At 44.1% G+C, this 16,076-nt stretch overlaps 1 protein-coding gene and 1 long non-coding RNA gene across 3 annotated transcripts; both read left to right on the top strand.

Annotated features, from left to right (window-relative positions):
* Window positions 1-4,121: 4,121 nt before the first annotated feature.
* LOC108612661 (E3 ubiquitin-protein ligase ariadne-1) lies at window positions 4,122-6,696 on the top strand. The gene has a single exon (XM_018005613.2). It carries the CDS (start codon window positions 4,612-4,614, stop codon window positions 6,142-6,144), a length of 1,533 nt encoding a protein of 510 aa, XP_017861102.2. The 5' UTR covers window positions 4,122-4,611; the 3' UTR covers window positions 6,145-6,696.
* A 1,108-nt stretch (window positions 6,697-7,804) lies between these two features.
* Window positions 7,805-9,620, top strand: LOC149269445 (uncharacterized). Of its 2 annotated transcripts, XR_016269694.1 has the most exons (3): window positions 7,813-8,118; window positions 8,177-8,489; window positions 8,623-9,620. It is a non-coding gene; the product is annotated as an uncharacterized LOC149269445 (long non-coding RNA). The 2 variants fall into 2 exon arrangements; XR_016269693.1 differs by lacking the exon at window positions 8,623-9,620 and having other exon boundaries at window positions 7,805-8,118; window positions 8,177-8,609.
* The last annotated feature ends 6,456 nt before the right edge of the window (window positions 9,621-16,076 follow it).

Below are 16,076 nucleotides of genomic sequence, written 5' to 3'. Positions count from 1 at the left end.
GAAATGCTTAAATATCAAAGGCAGAAAGCCGAACGAGCAACTGAAGCACACACATGATTATAGATAGAGAATAAGATATAGGGCCAGAGAGAGTGAGAGCGAGAGAAGGAGAAAGAGAGAATGAGATGAGCATAGCATGCATGTCATACATATGTGGGGTGTGTTATTTTTTCCCTTTCGGGGGTGGCTTTCGTATAGATCCAGGGGCACTTTCACTTTTCTTCACACCCACATATCACGGGTTTGTCGCATTGATTTTTCTTATTTTTTCGGGAGAGTTTTATTTGTGTTGTTGGCATTTGATTGGAAGTGTTGGCGAGGGTCGGGGCGAGATCTCGACGTCTCATTGCCTTAGGGGTAGCACCCAATGCTACGCTACCAAAGCAAATTTGACAATGGTTTGACTTTGACATCAAAAGCTACCGAATAAAGACATAAATAGGATGACAATTGAAAAAGCTCTGACAAATTGTAGACGAACACAGATAGACTTACTACATTAAAAAATATTTGAAAAACATAAATATGAATAACAAAGCAGTCGAATGCGGCTGACTATGCAATACTCTGCCAGCAGTGCACTGTAAAGCAATAAATTTTAATGGATTCAAATTCTTTAAAAAGCTATTCTTATAGAATGGCCTAGGGAGTCTATATGGCTACTTGAATATAAAAAATCAGCATATCAATGATCAGATAAACATCATTTCTTTGCTGTTATATTCGGTTCCTAGGATCGAAGTCGCTTTCTCGGGAATACTTTAAAAAATCTACTTCTATAGTTTATTCATAATTTACTTTAAAAAGTGTAAATATATATTACTATTCATCAGCGTTATAGATCATTTCTAGATTTGTCCTACTGTGGCTTGTTATGCAATATTTGTTTTGTAAACCTACATACTCGTTTATATTAAACACAATTCCAACGGTATTTCAGCATTTCTGTTTTATGGAAAATCCAAATTTCAGTTTTGATTTAACGAGTTATAGAAATTCTACAAGTTAACACTTAAAGTCAATTTTTTAATTTAAACATACGAGTCTGTTCCCCATTTAAAGATGCTAATAAATATATGAAGCCATTCATTCGCCGTACATATGTAGCCCAGCGAGAAGAGATTCTGCAACGTTTGATAAATGATCGCATCGCGTTTAATTGTAGTTTAAGTCTACAGTTAAAAATTATAACTCAACATAATAAATCTATGCTAGCACTGGCTAAAGTTTCAAATTAAATTTTTAATTATATGAAGCGGCGCCTCGGCTACGGCTACCGGAACCCACAGCCCGCTTAGTCGAGCCAAGCTCAAGCCCCAAGGTCAACGGAATTGATTCTGTTGCTGGCTGTTGGAGCGCTGGAACTGTTATAGCAATTATTCATCTTGGCTCGCAGCTCAAATCTAAGTCATATTTATTTCTATATTATTTTGAGCGTCGCATCAAAAACAAATTAGTTCCAAGCGCTGATTTTCTTCCCGTGCAAACGGCAACACATGGGCGTATGAGTGTGTTTGTGTGTGGCGCTTCATGCTGGCTGATTTCCAGCTAATTCTGCCCAGGCACAAAAAAAAAAAGAGTGTTCCGAATACGGAATACACACAATGAACAGTAATTATAATGCGATGTGGCGCATTTATCGCCTCAATCAGCACACATATGTTCTGTTCTGTTCTGTTTGGCTTTATTCTATTTTGAATGATGAGTGAATGAGTCAGTGTGTGTGTGTGAGTGTGTGCTGTAATTAGCTCGCTAATTTACATGAGATTCAAGCGAACATCCTTATGCATTCACTGTGAACTTGGGCAGTTGGACATAATCAGTTGGCCGCTGCTGTGGCACAACCGGACGCAGCTGAGGCCAGCCGCATTAGCAGCGAACATTTCTCAAGAAAATTCACCGCAAATAGTTGTGTGCCAAAGTAGGCGCAGAAAAATGCGACGATGTTCGCTGAGTTGGCCTATCTGCCAAGTGGCATCATCATCATCATCATCATCGCCGTCGTCGTCGTCGTCGTCGTCATCATCATCAGCTAGCAGGCAGGCCAAGATGGCTTGGCCGTTTGGCATGGCATGCCGTGGCGTGGTCACGTCAGGGCCATGAACTTGGCCATCGTTGCTGACCATCAGTAAATGCCGGACGTGGCCAGAGCCTGCGCCTCAGCAAGAGCCAGTCCAAGAGTAAGAGCAAGAGCAAGAGCCTTTGCCCGATTGTCAATGATAAAAAGTCGTGGCCAACAAGTGGCGCGTCCTCATTTGCATTGGCAGCGTAGAAATTCTTGCAGTGCAATGCTCAGGCGACCCAAAAGCTGCCCACACATGACATGACACACTCCAGCCCCCCAGCTCGCCTCCTCGTCGGCCCCCTTCTCATCGGAGTCGAGCTCCCTTGTGGCAATGTGGCTGACTGCCTTTTGTTGTCATTTGCCGGCTCGTTTTTGTGCATTTGCTGCAAATGGTCAAATTATTTCCTTTTCCGTATTTCTTTGCTCGGCTTTTGCTACGTTTTCGTTTCATTTTTTTGATTTCTATTTCAGTTTTTTTTTTCTTTTATATATATATATTTTTTTTTTTTTTGCATCTTTTTTTATATTTTTTGCAAAGCATTCACGCGCACGAAAGGATTTCTTGTAATTTGGCTGAGACTTGAAAAGCAGATGGAAAGGGTTCGCCGCCGACTTTCCCCTTCGTCTCAGTCTTTGAGCTGATGAAAGGGATTTGTGGTTGCTGCTGCTGCTATTTGGCGACTTTGCATTTTTATTTGTGATGCTTTTCGTTGTTGCTGCTACTGCTGCTGCTGATGCTGGCTGCTGCTGGCTGCTGCTTTTGGCGGGTTAGCAGTCGGCTTTTGTTTTAAAAATCTGTTCGTAGTACGAGTGCACATAAATACATATGCATGCGCTCTTGTATTTGTATTTATATTTGAGTTTGTATGTGCATATATGCAAAGCGAGGCAGAGGCAGAGGTGGACGCAGATTGAATCCATTCGCGGCGTTCGCCACGTTCAATGGGCATGGCTGCTGCTGCTCCTGCTGCATATGCATTATGCACACTCATTACCCGCACCGCCATCCGCCATTATCCTTGTGCGCTCGTTCACTTTCATTTCGCATACTCGTTCCTCTCTCTCCCTCTCTTTGGCTGGATGTGTGTTGGTGTGTAGCTCTACTGTACTTTTATATCGCATTTCGCCGTTGTTATCGCAATTTTTGTACCTTACCCTCGCCACTTGAGACACTGCTTTGTTCTCCTCTGCACTACAATGAAGGGGTTATGGCTATGGAATACGCCAAAAGCTTTTAGGCGCTTTTTTCATAGTGTCCTGAGTACCGAAACGACTGAGTCCAAATCCAATGCATTTTGATATACCACAAGAGGCGAAAGAGCCACAACTTTACATGCACGCCCAAAATGCCTAGGAATATTGCAATTTTTAACCAACGTACAATTTGACATCTATGTATGTAATTACTTTAGCTTTAAATTTATTTCTCCCATTTTGTTGCAATTAGTGATGGCATGATTAATCATATGATTCAATTATCGATTAAAATATTTTATTTGACGTCACTACTATCTCCACTGAATATGCGATGGTATGGTATGCCATCTCTTAATGTCTTCATGGCAATAAGAAATTATGGGAATAGGGATCATTTCAAAATAATACACGTTATAATGCATAAAAGTAGTTTGAATGATTATAATATATATACGCATGCTTTAACCATCTGACTCCTAAGTATGCATACAGATTATTCAGCTGAAAATTAGATTATTTCGTTGCATATATTATAATCTTACTAGGGCATTCATGGAACGCAATGGAATTTCAATTTGTTAGTATTTATACGAACATATATAATAATGAGTCCGGTAAACACATTCAACAGCATTTTACTTGAGGAACTCGGCGTAGGCCTCCATAAGACTTTGATTAGGATCGACTGTTAATATACCAATTAAGAATAAGACTATGTAGAAACACTTTCAAAGTTTCCAACCAGGGCTGGGAAACGATTTTTTAGTATTGTTTTCAACACACAAAATCGATGTTTGTGTATTGTATGTATCGATTACATTCTGAAAATGACAGTAACATTGAAAAGACACATTAACAGTGAATAAAGTATTATAGTATGTGTTTAAATCGCCACGTCATTGCGAAAATCTTGTTAGAGGCGAACTGTCTCATATTGAGTTTCATTTCCGGACTCGATTCGTTGTGAAGCAAACTCGCAGCTTTGGCTGGCAAAATTAATCAATTTAAAGAAAAAAAAAAAAAGAAAAAAAATAGAGAAAAATATAAAATTGTCAGCCTAGAATTCAGTCTTCAGCAGGAATACGAAGAACTCACAACATTTATATATCAAGAGCAACTCAGAATAAAGTTCTTGGCAGCCAAAAATCGGACGAATGCTGCAGCTATCCGAGTCGTAGACAATCAGAAATCTACCGACAAGACATCTATTGCTGGGCCTGGGTACAGCCGAAGGGTTAGCAGAGGTCAACAGCTAACTGGAGAGGAGGTGGTTTGTTTGTTAAAGTGAATCAAAGTAGCCCGAGAATCCGCTATTTGAGTGTTAGAACTTTTCTTATTTCAATTCGAATATGAACTCTGACGACGAATACTCGGATGAAGATCACGGAGATTCACAACGTTTCGTAAACAGCCCATCCTCGTTCATGACTTGTGTGGAGAGCGATGAGGACACCTGCACGGAAATCGATTTGCCCGAGCGTCCCCGGCGCAGCGTCGAGGTCGATGAATTCGTGTACACGGTCCTCACCTCGGATCAGATAGTGCAGCACCAGCGCAACATCATTAACGAGGTCAACAATGTGCTGCACCTGTCGCCGCAGGTCACACGAATCATACTGAATCACTACAAATGGGACAAAGAAACGCTTTTCGAGAAGTACTTTGAGAGCAGCCCGCAGGAGTTCTTCCGGCGCGCCCACGTTGTGAATCCCTTTGCAACGCCATCGAAGCTTAGCCTCAAGTCTGCCCCGGGCGTCAGCGGGCGTGAGAAGGTTTGCGGCATTTGCTACTGCCCTTGCGACGAGCTGAAGGGCCTGGACTGCGGCCACGCCTTCTGCGCCGCCTGCTGGAAGCAGTACCTGAGCAACAAGACCTGCAGCGAGGGGCTGGCCCACAGCATTACCTGTCCTGCAACCGATTGCGACATCCTGGTTGACGATGTGTCATTCGTCAAGCTGGCCGACGATCCGGAGGTGATTGCCCGCTACCAGCAGCTGATCACCAACACCTTCGTCGAATGCAATTCTCTGATGCGCTGGTGTCCGGCACCCAGTTGCACTCATGCCATCAAGGCCAGCTACTGCGAGCCGCGTTCCGTGCGTTGCGCGTGCGGACATGAATTCTGCTTTGGATGCGGGGAGAACTGGCACGAGCCTGTCAGCTGCTCCTGGCTAAAGAGGTGGCTGAAGAAGAACAACGAGGATTCAGAGACGTCCAACTGGATTGCGCAGCACACCAAGGAGTGCCCCAAGTGCAACGTGACCATCGAGAAGGACGGCGGATGCAATCACATGGTGTGCAAGAATCCCTCTTGCCGTTATGACTTTTGCTGGGTGTGCCTCGGCTCCTGGGAGCCGCATGGGTCGTCCTGGTACAGCTGCAATCGCTTCGACGAGGAGGAGGGCAAGCAGGCCAGGCAGGCGCAGGAGCGCTACCGTTCCTCGATGGCGCGCTACCTGCACTACTACAATCGTTACATGAACCACATGATGAGCATGCGCATGGAGCACAAGCTGTACGCCAACGTACAGGCCAAGATGAACGACATGCAGGAGAACATGAGCTGGATCGAGGTGCAGTTCCTCAAGGAGGCCGTCGACGTCCTCTGCCAGTGTCGGGCAACGCTTATGTACAGCTACGTGTTTGCCTTCTATCTGCGCAACAACAACCAGAAGATCATCTTCGAGGACAACCAGCGCGACATGGAAATGGCCACAGAGAAGATATCCGAGTGCCTGGAGCGCGAAATCACTGTTCAGAATCTATGTGAGGTGAAGCAGAAGGTTCTGGATCTGTCGCACTATTGTCGCAAACGACGTACCGTTCTCCTTGTCCATGTGCGCGAGGGCTACGAGAAGGACTGGTGGGACTTCATAGAATAGAACTGTCTGTAATCCCATTAGCTAAGCTCCAAGATGGTTAGCCGCAATACATCGCTCACTTTGAATGGCACCACACAAAGAATCCAGCATTTCTCTGAAGACTTAATATTTAATTGCCTTTGGTTGGACCTATTAAAATAGCACACAGCTTTCGACTTCCTCTCTGGTAGAATGCTGTTAATCTGCCAGAGCCATCAAAATTCTACAGTTATATATTGCAATAGGAATATCGATGTGTTTTATTTGCAAGCATGGTATGGCATGGAGAGTAGTCAGCTGAACGAGTAACTCTTGGAATTTACAGTCCACATGAATAGGCATAAGAAGGGTGTAATTTTGTACTCTGGCAAGCCGATACTATATATACTCTATACATTGCTCTCTACGACGTGCTATGCTTGCCCGGAATTTAAAAATTAGAATAGAGCCACAACACAGCGAGGAAACCTCTCGCTCAACATTCCTTGCTTGCTCAATGGGTTCTTTGTATTCACCTCAACATATATCACATAAATCATAAATTAAAATACCAATACAGTACTTCATAAACAATCATGCCTTTTTGACGACTTCTGCAACAGGGTATACTATGACTGCCTCTCCTTATTCTCAGTTGGGCTCGGCCTCTGAATGGCTTTTAGGGTCCTCTTAAGCAGGCACAACCGCCGTGTGGAGCTATCTCTGTGCCGTGATTATATGTATTGTTTAGTTTAGGCTTAGAGTCTCTGAGGCACAGTTTCTTCGTTGGCCAGCGATATGCGCCTGCTTTTGTAATTATAACATAAATCAATCCAATTTCATGTTATACTTTTGGCGCAACAAAGCGATTAATGTCGACAATGCCACAAGATATGGCATGGCTAAAGGAAAAACATAAATAAGCCATTGAGCCATGGCCAATAACGGAACGAAACGGGCCAATGAGACGGCGCATGCGCAGCGTTTTCATATGAAAAATATTTCCTTATCGCGATGCGTCGTACAGAGCCGATGTCGAAGTTGGAGCTCGAGCTCGAGCCAGAGCCAAAGCCAGAGTTGGAGCTGGAGTTGGAGTTACCAGTCGCCGCCAGGTGCATGAGATTTACGGCAAACGGCAGCCAAGTCGCGCCCGTGACTTTACTCTGCCCTCGCCTATGCTAGCCCCACCTGGCCCGGTTAGGCCCGGCCAGGCCAAGTGTGAATTTTCGCACCCGTGATGAAGTTTCCAATTAAATTTTATTGGATTTCAAATTGAAGCTGCCAGCTAGTCAGCTAGTCAGCCAGCCAGACAGGCGCTCATTGATCTCCTCACTGGCAATGTCTTGCTCCGGCTGCAGCTCTGGCTTTAGGCCTGGCTCTGGCGCTGGGTTCCGCAAATATTTGCGCTGCATTGTTGTGGCAAGTGTTAAAAGTGGGCGGTACGGCATCTGGCGGACATCTTGCCTCGCAGCCCGCCGCATAAGCAATTTCGGCCTGGCAGAGTGATTTCTTATGGCAGTTCAATACGAGGTCAGCAACGTGGCGAATGGATTGCGCATAGAAATCACTGTGGCAGATGTAGCCAATCTCTTATGTTGCCAAATAATACTCAGACATTTGGATTGAACGGTGGGAATTCCTAGCTCAGGAGAATGGCTAATTGATATAATTTCGTAGCTTGGCAAAAAGTGAAAGACAAACAATATTATGTGCGCAAGACTTTCCCACCTGCCGCTCACTCACTGATTACCTAAAAACATATATATTTAATGTTCAGCTTAAATCTAGTCAGCTTTGCCTTAAATTTCTAGTACTTTAAGTTTTCTTGAATCACTTTAGAACTTGCGGCTGGTGTTTTCTCGTCTGCAGGACAGCTAAGTACCATTCAACAGTTGCTAACGCCTGGCCATTCAACAAGTCAACAAAATAATAAAACGAAAGCTTCGGCAAAGCCCTGCCAGGCCCAGGCCAGTTCCTGCAGATGCCGAAGAGCGCCAGCCGGGCGGAGCTGTTCGAGTGAGTTTCTATTAATTTTATTTATTGGCCTGCTGCTTAGCCTCTGTCTCGGTCGCAGCTGCTGCCACCACCCCAGCTGAGCGGTCATAGTTCGAGTCCTGCCTCCTGCAAGAGCCTGGGCGGCTTATTGAATTTTTTATCTAGAGTTTGCTTTTGTGCTTACGGCAGCGTCTTGGATGGCGGCTATCTCTGGCGAGCTTTAGCTATTTTTATATGACATATTTTTCGCTTGGCGGCTGCTGCCTGTGGTCCTTGTTATCCTTGTCGGTCACTTCATGTTCTCAAATTTGCTCTACGACTTAGTCGCATTCTTTCAATTACACGGCATTGTCCTTGACTGCGGCCAGGCGCGAGCTCCCGCTCAGACGAAGGTCAGTGGTACACGGAAGTGTTTTAAGCTCTCCCACACAGCGCCTGCCGTGCCGCCACTGCCACATTAAACAAATATTTAAACCAAATGCACCAGCTAATTTTGAGTTATCAATTTGGCTTGTCAAAATGCAGGTACTTTCTAATTGCCTGCCCGCCGCTGCTCACGCGTCGGTGTGACCATTTCTCGGCGTATCTGCGGCACATTAGTTGAGCCATTGAGAAAATTTTGCCGCTGCCATAAACAATCTGCAGACACGAGCTGGAGCTGGAGCTGGAGCTAGAGCTGCCGTGAGACGCTGCAGTTGCGGTTGCTGCTGCACTTCCTCCAGCCACAAGCCGTCAGCCGACTGCTGCCAGCTGCCAGCTACGACCTGGCTTGGATCTGGCTGTGGCTCTGTCTCACTATCACTTCATCAGAGACGTGAATTTATGAGGCACTTTGCGCAGTCGGCGAGCATCGGCGCCGGTCTATTGGCGAGTGCACAAATTGCGTTGATATGCTGACAGGCGGCGCACAGCGGGCCAGCCCCCTCGCCTGCCCCCGCCCCTCAAGCGGAGCATGGCAGCGTCTTCTAATGCGCAAACTCATTTGCCTATCGCCTCGCCAGCTACAGCAGCAGCAGCAGCAGCAGCAGCAGCTGCAAAGTGCATTTGTTAGCTGGCCATGGAGCTGGCTGTGGATCGTCTCTGCTCATCGCACAAACTCACTAACTAAATTGAAGCACGCGCGCAGGCGTTTTAAGCGGCATAAAACCCAATTGAGTTTAATTGAAGGCAGCCGAACATGAGGCCGGGCCCGAGCATGTGTGAGCGCTGAGTGGCCAGTTGGTCAGCGGAGCGGGGACGGTGGGTAGTGCGGAATGCGGGTCATTAACTAGCTGTCACATTTCTGTGATGTGCGCCACAAGAAACTTAATTTAGAAACAAAAAGAGCAATCTGTCCAGGCCAAAGTGAACGACTGGAAGTTACCCTCGGCCCAGAACACATACACCTAAGAGATGAGTTTCTATTATGTGCAACTCCTAAAGGCGAGTTCTTGTTCCACTAAAATTGCATGGAATTAATTGCTGGTATGTAGTAAGAGACTCTCCAAGGATTTGCAGTGGACTTCAATAAGAGAAAATGTTTGGTTTTTTTAATAGAATGTCAAATATTTTATGATATTTAATTTTAACACTTATTAATGCTTTTGTTAGTTAAGAAAATTATTATAATTAAATCATAAATTGTTATCATTATTATTATTTTAGTCATTTTTACTATATTAATATTATGTTATCCATAAAAAGTTAATTGACTTATGACTGGCATTCGCCGAATTCAAGCAGAACTAATATGCTCCATGCACTCTGTGAACTTTGTGGTATTTGAGGAATTGTCTCCGCACTTCTGATGATACGATGCAAATGATAACGAGACAAACACGCAAAACTGAAGAATGCGGTTAATTTGTGAGACGCGCTACATTGCAATTCCAAATATAACGCATGAGGATTCTTATGAGTTCGATGTTAGTAATATATCCATTTTTAATATATTGTAGAATTAATGCAACAAATATTAATTATTGAGGTACATTTTGGCTCTACAATCTGTTGATGTATGTATAAACTGATGTACATATATTGGCAGAGCATTTCCAAGTGGGTTACGCTTAACTGCAATATGCGTAATAATGTTATTTTTGTCAAAAAGTTCGTGACAATTTGATAAAACGTCATGTTATATTCATATTTGGTGTATCGATTACGTACTTTAAAGCCTTTCATTGCTAAATGGCGCTGGCAACGTCGCAGCATGCGGCGCCTTATGCGTCCCACATTCCAATTCAGAATTTGGCATGGAAATCGATAATGCGAATGGAATCGTATGCGAGAGTGCAGTCAACTGTTTGCCAGGGAGCGCATTTAATGTATTTATATTGTATTTCATTATGTTTATTTCATTGTTGTGATTGAATTGAATGCGAATGATAGACACTGTCCGCTGCACACGCTCTATCGCTCGCTCTCGCTCTCTCTCTCTCTCTCTGTCTCACAATCGGAATCGTAATCGGAATCTGACTCTGAATCTGAATCTGAGTAAACATCGATGACTGTGCCTCGACCCGTGCGTGGCGTCTGCCAATGAATCAATTATGCGGCATATTTTTGCTGATATAAATATTTGTGTTGGAATTAATTATTTTATATTAAAATGACCGCAATACATTTAATGGTCGAGTGAAGCCCAGGACATTCCGCACAGGATATTGCAGTCGCAGATGTGCACACACACACACACACTCGTACATGCATAGCTGCTATTTGAAGTATGTCCTGTGCATTGCTGTTGATTTTTGCGGCCAGGTGACTGCGGCTGTCCTGATTGACACCGTAAATGATATGCACATTATGTGCAGGATATGTCGTTGGCATTGTGTGCGTGTGCGTGTGCGTTTGTGTGTGTGTGTGCGTGAGCTGCAGTGCAAACAGGAAACGGAAATGGCAAGCATTGTGTGCATGTTGCATTAAAAGAGTTCGGGTTCGATCGCATTGTGCGTTGAGATTGGCCACAAGCATTCGACCTGAATGCTTAATGACCAATCTAATGAATTATACTCGTGAAGCCCATATGCAGTTGCCCGAAAGTTAACCGACTGCATAACCCTCTGCTGAAACCCTTCCCCGAATGATACTTTTCGGCTTACACATAATATTAGTATATTGCCGTTTCAGCAGTCTTCCTCCAATATACAATGCGTACCTGCTTCTGTGTATATATGCATATAGATGTATATTTGACAGAAAATACAATCAGGCATACACGGCTCATCAGAACGTCATCATCATCACAGTTTCAGTTGAGGCACAGGGATTGTTCCAATTTGGAATGTAGCAACACTCAAGCCCCAGGCCGGCAACAACGCAAATAACAACAACAACAGCAACAACATCATCAGCAATGGCAGCAGCAGCAGTAACAGCAGAGGCAGCAGCAGCAGCAGCAGCAACAAGAACACGACTGTAGAAAAAATGCTCTTAAAGGATCCACTTGTGTTTGGGCTCTGAAGTGTCCTTTGCATGTTAGCGAAACCACTCGAAAATATGACGCGTTTGCTGAAGTATGCAAAAATTGCACATGGAACAAATGTGGGGACGCAGCTGGGCGAACAAAAAGTAAAAATAAAAACAGCTCACAGCTACAACAATGAATGGCACAAAATGCTTGTCGCTTTAAGTTGCCAGCAGGCGGAATTCGTCAACAATTTGGGAATGGACATTAAGCTACAACAGCAACAGCAGCAACAACAACAATAGTTACGTGGTCATAAATCGTATCTTTATCTGTGATGGCGGCATATCAAATGATCGTTCATTATGGGAGAAAACGGTGGCACCTTTGAACCGCAACGTCTTGACGAGGTGGGGTGGTGGTGGGAGCGAGTGCGAGTGCGAGTGCGAGTGCAGGCAGGCAGGCAGGCCGTACGTGTCGTCCAAGGGGCCGCTGCAGGCGCCGCAGCTGACGTCGACGCTGACGCTCAATCAATCAATGCACGGCAGCAATAGTCGCAGCCGTAGAGGCGGCAGCCATGTCGATGGCGTTGGCGGCAAACATGAAATATCACACAGCCAAACCCTTTTCTATGAACATAAAGTTTAGGCTAACGATTTCGATTTCCTGCACAAACGTGAGCGTAACCAAATTTGCTCTAGGGCTTGGCCAGAGAGCCAGAGAGAGACGGGAAGAGTCGGCGGGCGGGCGGGCGGTCGGTCATACGGGCGCTCGGGCAGGCAGTCAGTAAAAAGCCGAAACAAAATCAATTCAATTGCCAAATTATGCCAGGCAAAAGCATGGCCAATATTTCGCTGTCCCAATATTTGTGGCCGCAATTGTTTTGCATGACTCGCTGAGCCTGGACTTGGGCTGCATTTGGGTTTGCTAATCGATCATCTGGGCCATGTTTTGGCTGCATTTGTTGCCTGCGTCGACTTGTCATGACTTGGCTTTGGGTTTTTGTCATTTCAGTTCGACTCGCTTCGGTTTGGTTTTGGCTTTGGCTTTGGCTTTGGCTTGGACGTCATTTTTAACTGTCTTGGCACTTGGAGGCGGCCCGAACTACGAATATTTGCGCCGTACTACATTTGCCGTAATTATGCCCGAAAAGGTAACACGAGGCAGTCCAAACAGCATAACGCGACATGGTGATTAATTGTCGAATCGTGCACTCCGTCGGGGCTATTTGTTATCTCAAGGCGTTGAAATTATAAATTGTTTTGACTGCAACCCCAAAGAAAGAGAGACAGAGCGAGACAGAGAGAGGAAGATAGACAGAGAAAGCGTCGCGTCGATCGCTTGTTTTTGGCATTTGTTCAGGTGTGAAAGGGTTCAGCAAGGTCCAAGCACGATTTACATTACTTATGACATATAACATTTGGCTCCTAGGCCCTACAGACCTCTTTAGCTGATCGTGTTGTCTCAGCGACAGTCAAGAAAGATTGTGTAACTAAATAATGTTGTACAGCAAAGTTAACCAAGCTAATGGTCGTAACGCGGCTTAAAGGATTCCCTCATTGTCAAAAGGTTGTTGCTAGTTAATCTAGTGAGACTCGAAAATTATTACCTTGGTAACTATATATATTTATATATTTTTGAGAATAAATAAATAAAATTAATGATATATATATATATACCAATAATATATATATATATATATTTATGAGGTTCTGTTATTATTATTGGGTAATATATTTTAGAGCATTGCTTTGACCATTTCCAAACGGAAAGACTGAAACATAATGTTTTGTTTTTTATTTTTTATTTTCATTTATTTAATATTTTTACTTTATTATATTTTTATTAATACATATTATTATTATTATTAAAAATTAGAAAAAAAAATTTTTTTTTTTTAATTTTTTTTTTTTTTTTTTTTTTTTTTTTTTTTTTGTGTTAATATTTTTGGCTGAGTTCATTCCAATCAAATTTCTGAGCAACATAATAGATAAAGTAAAATAGACAATACCTCGCGTATATAAGAAGATAAATAGTGATATTGAATGAGGGAGTAGAAGCAATCCCATTTCTGTGCCATTGCACAGCTAATATTCATATGTCAGTTAAATGTGTTTAATGACAAACAATCAAACAATAAAGGACCCATCGCCACACGTGTTGTTGCTCAACGCATCAATTATGAGTCATTTTCTAGAAGCGTGCTTTTTTATTGAGTCTTGACTGTTAGATCATCCAAAGCAGTTTTCATAATTTTCTGCTCTGATGCATAATTCACATATCACGATTAACAAGACATCGTGAATTCGTGTCGCGCATAACAAAGTTTATCATTTTGATTAAATGGCTTCAAGGTTTTGGCCATATCTTTAAGCCGTGCTGTTAGCACTGTTGACATTTGAAGAGCCCCCTCACCTCTCGGCTGCAGGTCTTTGTGCATGAAGCGCGCTGAAGTGCGTAAGTGTGAAGTGCACAGAGGCGAGCAGGGGCACATGCCCCATCGAGAGTTTGCCCACCCAGAGCTGCCTCTGCAGCAGCTGTCAAATCAGCACGTGACATTGTGTGACATCATTGAGCTGGAATATGAGGCAGCGAAGCGCCGAAAAGCCGCGACGACTTTCGCTTCATACAAAAGACAAAGCAACGCCTCGAGCTCCAGCTTCAGCCACAGCTTCAGCTCCAACTCCAACTGCCAAATCCCAGTTCAGCTGTGGCTTCTGTTTCGCGGGGAGCTGGAGATGCGGCTGCTGCCTGATGTCAGGTAGATTTTTTGGGCGATGCTGTCGAGGCTGATGCAAGTGCACACTTGAGACACAGAGACGACTCCAAGCGCGCAGGTAGCTCTGCCTCCCAACTCAACCAAGGCAAACCAATCTCTAACCCACTCCCGCCACATGGACCGCCTTGAGAGATGCATTCAGCACGTAGTACATAGATCAACATTCAACACCGTGTGTGTGTGTGTGTGTGTGTGTGTGAGTGTGTGTGATAGTAGCGCTGCAATCACGTTAATTAAAAAGGTGCAAATTGTAAAACGCGTCAGCAGCGTCGGGAATGCCATGAACCACGGCGCGCAGCTAAGTGCTGCCAAAAGCTGACAGCTGTTAATGAACGAGCTAAAATGTGGCACGACCTATGGTGGCGGGGGTGGGGCCGAGAGCAGGGGCGGGGGCCATCGCTGTCTGCAAGTCACGTGCTGCACGTCATTCGGATGCTTGGTAATTAAACGTATCATAATTCCTTATAGCGGCTACACCCCCGGCCACCTGGCCAACACGCTCTGGGCTCACATGCAGCTCCCTCTCGCTCGTTCCCGTTCTCACCTACCACGTTTGCATTTTTACATGCATTTTAATATTAACGGCCAAAACAAGAGTCGGCGCGCTGGAGACAAAAACGGATTTCACAGACCAAAAGGATGCGCCGTTGCCTCTGGGCATGGTCTGCGATTGCAACTCTCGCTGTAGACACAGCCGCAGCGACAGTCGAGCTCCGTCGCCGTCTACGTCTCTCGACGAAGCTCGTCCAGTGTCCTGCGAGATGGGGTATATTAAATGAAGTCTCGGTCTCTTAGGCAGGCGGCATAGCAAAAAAAATCTACATAAAACCTGGCACGCCGACCAATCAATACTCTTCTAAAGAAAAGGGCTTTTGAGAAGCTTTACATCAGGAAAATTAAAGAAGGAGAGAGAGGCAGAGTATGAAGCGGCATCATAAGAGAGCTGAAACACACGTATTCGGATTGCAGGCATCAGTAGGAAAGTCGTATGTATAACAAAAAACAAAAAGGTTACAGAAAAAATGCTAAATTTAATGTATATAACATCTAACATCTGTCTTGGTATAACCAGTATACTCTGATTTACTCATTTCGAATGGGTAAAGGGTATATAAACATTTTTTCGTGCAATAAGAAAATATGAAAATTCATTTTGTTTGTTGCTGTCGCCGACTTTGCGGCTGTCGCACAGCAACAATGGCGTCAAAGCAGCGACACAGCAACAGCAACAGCAATAACAACAACGACAACAGCATCAACAACAACAGCTGCTGCAACGCATGGACAAACATGCAGCGAAACAACTGCTGCATGTGGAGCAGTTGTCTCGGGAGGAGGTGCCAAGGCACGACACATTAATAAAATAGACAACTTAAAATATATATCTCAGCCAAGTGCATTAAAATGTTATAAAGCAAAATTATGATATTTAATTTAGTCAACTGGAGTGCTTTCCGCAGCAATCTAACAACAGCTGGCATTTATACGAGCCATATAATTAAATTTATTGCGATCATGCTAATGAAAAATTCTTGGCAAACATAAAAACTTGTAATGGGAAAACTTGCCCAAAACATTTACAGCTGTGCAGCCTTACAATGTTGAGAAAGAGATAGACTGTAGTGCAGAGGTGAGAATTTCATTCCGCAATGTAATGATCCTTTCTATCTACAAAGTATGTTTGGTAGATCTTATAATTAGATACATACTGGTACGAATAACAAATTAAAATGCATTTACAGTAATAATTGAAAATCAATTTCAAGGCAGTGGACAGAACGAATAGACTCCTTTTGTTTCACAAGTCAGCGG

The sequence above is a fragment of the Drosophila arizonae genome, chromosome 4 (genome assembly GCF_054131065.1).
Source record: "Drosophila arizonae isolate 15081-1271.41 chromosome 4, UAZ_ARI_1.0, whole genome shotgun sequence".
NCBI lineage: Eukaryota > Metazoa > Arthropoda > Insecta > Diptera > Drosophilidae > Drosophila > Drosophila arizonae.
Note: the sequence above shows the minus strand (reverse complement) of the source record. Positions and strands in the feature narration are given on the sequence as shown.